Source organism: Cupressus sempervirens, chromosome 7 (genome assembly GCF_028749045.1).
Source record: "Cupressus sempervirens isolate cs-2001-9-10 chromosome 7, ASM2874904v1, whole genome shotgun sequence".
NCBI lineage: Eukaryota > Viridiplantae > Streptophyta > Pinopsida > Cupressales > Cupressaceae > Cupressus > Cupressus sempervirens.
In genome coordinates, this window is record NC_143124.1 from 857,041,049 (window position 1) to 857,046,490 (window position 5,442).

At 28.2% G+C, this 5,442-nt stretch overlaps 1 protein-coding gene across 1 annotated transcript; it reads right to left on the reverse strand.

Moving 5' to 3' along the window:
* Positions 1–452: 452 nt before the first annotated feature.
* LOC149550146 (alpha-humulene synthase-like) lies at positions 453–4,948 on the reverse strand. Its single transcript, XM_089794434.1, has 9 exons — positions 4,759–4,948; positions 4,675–4,682; positions 4,380–4,495; positions 3,777–4,018; positions 3,539–3,630; positions 3,348–3,437; positions 1,572–1,929; positions 989–1,237; positions 453–897 (listed from the first exon to the last, which is right to left on the reverse strand). The coding sequence occupies exons 1-9, from the start codon at positions 4,855–4,857 to the stop codon at positions 601–603; spliced, it is 1,551 nt and encodes a 516-aa protein (XP_089650560.1). The 5' UTR covers positions 4,858–4,948; the 3' UTR covers positions 453–600.
* Between the last annotated feature and the right edge of the window lie 494 nt (positions 4,949–5,442).

A 5,442-nucleotide genomic window follows, 5' to 3' on the forward strand; every position in this document is an offset into this window, starting at 1 on the left:
ATATGTAATAACAATTTAAACCAGTGTAAATAAATATACATATTAATTGTAATATAACAATGTAAACCTATCTAACTCTAATACCAAATACAATAATGATGAGAATATTGTAACGAAGAAAATAGACACAATATAGAAGCATACAAAAAAATCATAATTTAGATTGAAAGCATATCCACTTTTCATTTTGTAAGTTTTGCAATGAAATAACTTTCATAAGGAGAAATATAATATGAGTTGGTTTGCACAAATAATTGTTAATAGCTAAGAATAACAAGCCACTTTAAAGGATAAAACCTCCAAATATATCTAGTGAGAACACAACTAACAACATTATGATCAAATTTAATATGTATTACCTTTAGACATACCTCATGCATACCTTGAATATTATCTAGGTTAACTTGTATGTTAAAATATAACACATAAAGACCAACCTAGAGAACTAAATAGTAATGCAGTAATGATCAAATAATTTATTTAAAGGTTATGGTATCCAAAAGATGAATACTTATAACCATTACATACTATAGAGTTCAAGAAACATAAAAACTTATATTTTAAGTTACAATTTTATTTTATTTTTAGATGAGAGAAACACTATATTTTCACTAGATCAACTAAAACTTTTAAAATTTGATGTTTGACCCCTTTTTCAGGATATGTAAATCCATCTCCAAATACATAGAAGTTTTGTATTCCTCTACTTAGGTTGAAACATAACTTCTCATAGTCAGGAATTTTTTTATTTGGATTCAAAACTTCCCATATTAATTCCTTAATCAATTGATCAGCAAGGAATTTGACATGAAATAATGCATCATCTTCTAAGCATCCAGGATGATCCCTCATATATGAGGAAATGGCTGAGGCTGTTTGTCCATGGCATTTTTCATCCTTCAATATAACAATAGATATGTTAATATTGATGGCAAAAAAAAAAAAACTTTATATATGTAATGGTGAGATTAAGTAGAGAGAATTATACCTCAAAATCTTGTGCATCATCAACTAAGCGCAAAGATAACCATACAAGCTCACATAATCTTGATCGATTTAGGAATATCTTATCAATATCATCATTTGTCAAAATAGTAGTTAAGAGGATTGAGTGTAATGAAATTGGTCCAATTGATGCACTTGTTGTAGCAGTCTTTATGTACTCATTGTAGTTTGGAACATATCCACTTTTATTCCACCGTGCTTGTTGTAAATTGGCTTTAGCATAATCTTCCCACTAAACATTAAAAATAATAATTTAAAAGTTAAATATTTTTCATAATTTTATTCATGGATATATTTATTTTAAATTAATTTTGAAATATGATCACAATTTTTTTTCATATAAAAAGAAGCATTATTATATGATAAAAAAACCCTTAATCATAAAATGAAATTTACTATTTATCAAAAAAGTCAAAGTTAACAACACAATGATGGGCAATCAATTTTTTATTAATGTCAAATACTTAATCTATAAAATAAATTAATTAATTATTTTTCCTACATGATGCATGATAATTATAGGAAACTAAAATTTAAAAAATATTTTTTTAAAGAACTATACGTACCGCTTTTGTAATGAATTGTGTCATATCGCGACCTTGCTTTTTAGTGGCATCACTTGACAATTCATTAATTGTTTTAGAAACAAATTTAATGATTGCCTTGAAATCATTTGAAAAATTTTGCATGAGTGAAACATTCCAACCTTGAATAATGACCTTAGTAACGAGCTCAACTTGTTCAAGAGTTAAATAGTCATCAAAAAGGTCATCAAGTATAGTGACAAGGGTTGCTACTTTAGCCACTGCAATTCTGGTACTGCAAAATTCCATGTCATCTAGAACACTATTTCCCATCAAAAGGTACTCAATTGAACGCTCTCTAAGTGCTATCAATTTTGAGATCCTAGAATTTAGCCACCAACTGCATAAAGTTAATCAATTTAGTATTTTTAATAAACTAAAAATAAAAAATAAACATGATAATTATAAAATAAATCTTGAAATAGAAAAAACCAAGGAAGATATGACAACTTAAGGGTTCTCCCAAGTTTTTTTTTGAAATCATGTATAGCTTGTCTTATTTGTTTCACAATATGTATAGTTGAAATTATAGAATACTGGTGTCCCTATTTTGTGTTTTGGTAAGAAATTTTCTTTAAAGGGTGAGGAATAGCATAATCATAGCAATGCCATGTTTATCCTTAAATGGTTGGGTTGTTTCAAGTTTGTAGGGAGTATATTGCATGTTTTTATGCATAAATAAATATGAACAATTTATTATGATTTTTAGATTTTAGTACAATAATAGTTGTCTCTATTAAATATTTGTGTAGAAAAAATATTTAATAAATCATTGTGCGAAAATATAGGAACACCTAAAGGCCTTTTGACAAACCCATACATGTTATCTTGATTGAAAAATTATGATGATTCTACTTAATTATTTAGACATGACACAATCATGTACATATTAGCTTGCAAGATTCACTTTTATATCTCATTTAATTGTATTTTTCTAATAATAATATTTAAGAGGTCATCACTTATAACCTACTATTAATGGGTACATAAACCAAAACATGGATATTCCTTGTTAAGAAATGTCTATTACAGTAAGTTCCTCCACCATACTTAGCACCATATGTGACTTGTGCTACTACCACATCTCATGGTGATGTTTATCAAAACTTACCATATATTATTTTCAAATTGTATGAATTTTATAAAGAGAAGACTTGTTGCACAATACACGAAAGAATTTTCATAGAATTACAAATATTGAACCTCTAATCAATACAATTATAAATAACAAACCACTAATCCATAGTTTAAGACTAGCTAGACAACACTCAACAAACAGCTCTATAAGATCAAGACTTACACCCAAGTCCAATCTATAGAAGTGGAAGCTTTATATGACATAAAACTCTTTGGAGACAGTGTAGATACATATGAACTGTAAAGCTTAAATTACTTATTTATGCTTTAATTCATTAATTTTTCTATACTTATCATTCCTTCCCTTTCTATCATAAGATAAAATATAAGATTTATATTTTTTTTCTAATTTTTCTATCATTCTCATTAAATATAAAATATTTTTCTCTTAAATTCTTTCTCTTCTATCTTCTTTCATTCATAAGAGGTCACAAAAAGTTACTCTATTAACTTCATTTTTTAATATGGTAATTATTATTAGATAAGGTGAGAAGCCATACATTCTAACAATGTGGTTGTTCAAACCTATAGTTAGGTTAAAATTAATTGTCAATATAAGTATAGATTTCTTCATTTATTTTGTATACAGGCCAAATCAATCTACTTGACAATGATAGTTACCTAGAGAGTGTTTTCATTTCCATCTTGTATACAGATTGGAGTATATTGAAATTCAATTTTGCCAGCTCCAAAATCTTCCCATCCTTCAACCTGATCAAAGTTAATAGAAAAATCTTATTTAATCCGCTCCATTCAATATTTTGATAGTTTAAACTTAAAAGAAAAGATATGTTATATTTTACAACTTCCACCTGAAATTATCCAATTCATAGATTTCTATGAAATTTCGAGCTTCCCATATGGTAAAAGTATGAGGCCATTCATAAGTAAGCGCAAACACCACCTATAAAAATAATATAATAAAAGTTATAATTAGCACTTCCCTAATTTTAAACTTAATAATTTTGAAATTGATCATTTTTGCTCTTCTAAATTTTTACTCAAAAATTTCTAAATTAATCTAACAACCTTGTTCTTCAAGTGTATTACCTCTAGGGAGCTACTTTTATTTGGATCTGCACCATTTTCTAATGTTTGTTTGAGATACAAAGAGCTAAACGCTTTGGCCTCTTCCATAATTGTTTCTTCTGGAAAAGCTAAACTTGAAGCTCTCAAAAGATTCAGCATACTTCTAACCACATGTTCATCTCCTGTATTCTTCATATTACTATCATTTTTCCCTCCACAATTAAAAATCTGCCCATTTTCATCCTTGAAATTTTGCAGCACATCTTTTTCAGAGTACATCACAAATCAACAAACATCTAATTTAGTATAGACAATGAAATAAACAATTAAGTATAGACAATAAAAGAACGAAAAAACATTTAAAGTTTATATATATATATATATATATATATATATATATATATTTGATTGCACATTGAAATATGAAAAACAAATTGTAAGAATGGTGTAACATATATGGACTCAAATCAAATACATAAGTGATCTTAAAAATAGATTTTGTAAATAAAAATATCATATTTTTAATTAAAAAATTAGATTAAAAGGTCACTAAAATTATTAACAAAAAGAACATATTTTTAATTAAAGAACTAGAGTGAAAGGTCAATTAAATTATTTGGGTACCTGCAGAAACATGATAACGATGAAGTCTAAGCACCCTCAGTCCTAAAGCTGTAGCATTCAAATTCGTGTTAGAACGTTGTGATCCTTCTCCTATGCCCACAACTCCATCCCAACATCTGTATTAATATATGTATCCCAATGAGTTCTATTTTCTTCAATATGTATCACTTATCATTAGAAAATATATCAACGAAAATACAGTTTATGCGAGAACTAAACAATTCTTACAAATCTTTTTTTTTTAAATTTAATTCAAAGCAGCCTCAAATCTTATAATCTTAAAAGTAAATTTTACATTACAATCTATAATTTAAATTAAACAAATTCAAATTTACAACTTTTTGATTTGATTGTGTATATATATATATATTTGAAGTACCAGATATGGTGTTTCCAGAGATTGGACAAAACCATCATCCCAGTAATTGAAGGCATTATCTGGAATACAAGAAATGGCATCTCCTTTCAAATTAGACATTGCTAAAGCACTCCAAAATAATTGAATTTCTAAGCCGTGGCTTAATGCTATTTATTGTGTTAATGCGAGGAGTCTTGGAGTTGCTGAGATGTTGTACGATCATCTAAAGACAGACGATGGGATCTTTAATTAAATCTTGCTGAATTTGAAGTCATGGGTGCCTTAATCAGTCCAAATTTTACTGTAAGTAGAGATAAGATTTCAATTTTGCCTCTCTTTTCACTTTTACGCGTTTCCCATATGAAAGAAGCCTAGCCAAATATGTCCATCAACAGTTGTAATAGTCAGAATGACTACCGTCAGATCAATCCCCACCGTTCCTTGTAACTGACGTGTTTACATGGACGAGATTTGACAACGATGGTGACACAGCCCTCGTTTCTTACGACTCTCATCGTACGCGTAGGTGATATGTATCTAGTTTCTTTCAAATCAGGTGGAGGCCACAAGAAAATTGTGAAATAGTTTTTTAACTAAATAAAATGTCTAGGTCTATGGGATCAAAAGGGGGATCCATAAAATAACCACTAACTATACTGTTTTTATTTTTCCAAGCTGTCCCTTCTTTTGTGGAGCTGCATTATA

Coding starts and splice junctions, on each gene's coding strand:
- LOC149550146 (XM_089794434.1), bottom strand. CDS start 4,857: ATGTCTAATTTGAAAGGAGATGCCATTTCTTGTATTCCAGATAATGCC. Junction 3,438..3,538: donor TATGAATTGGATAATTTCAG/GTGGAAGTTGTA, acceptor AACTTTGATCAG/GTTGAAGGATGGGAAGATTT. Junction 1,930..3,347: donor GAAATGAAAACACTCTCTAG/GTAACTATCATT, acceptor AACTTTATGCAG/TTGGTGGCTAAATTCTAGGA.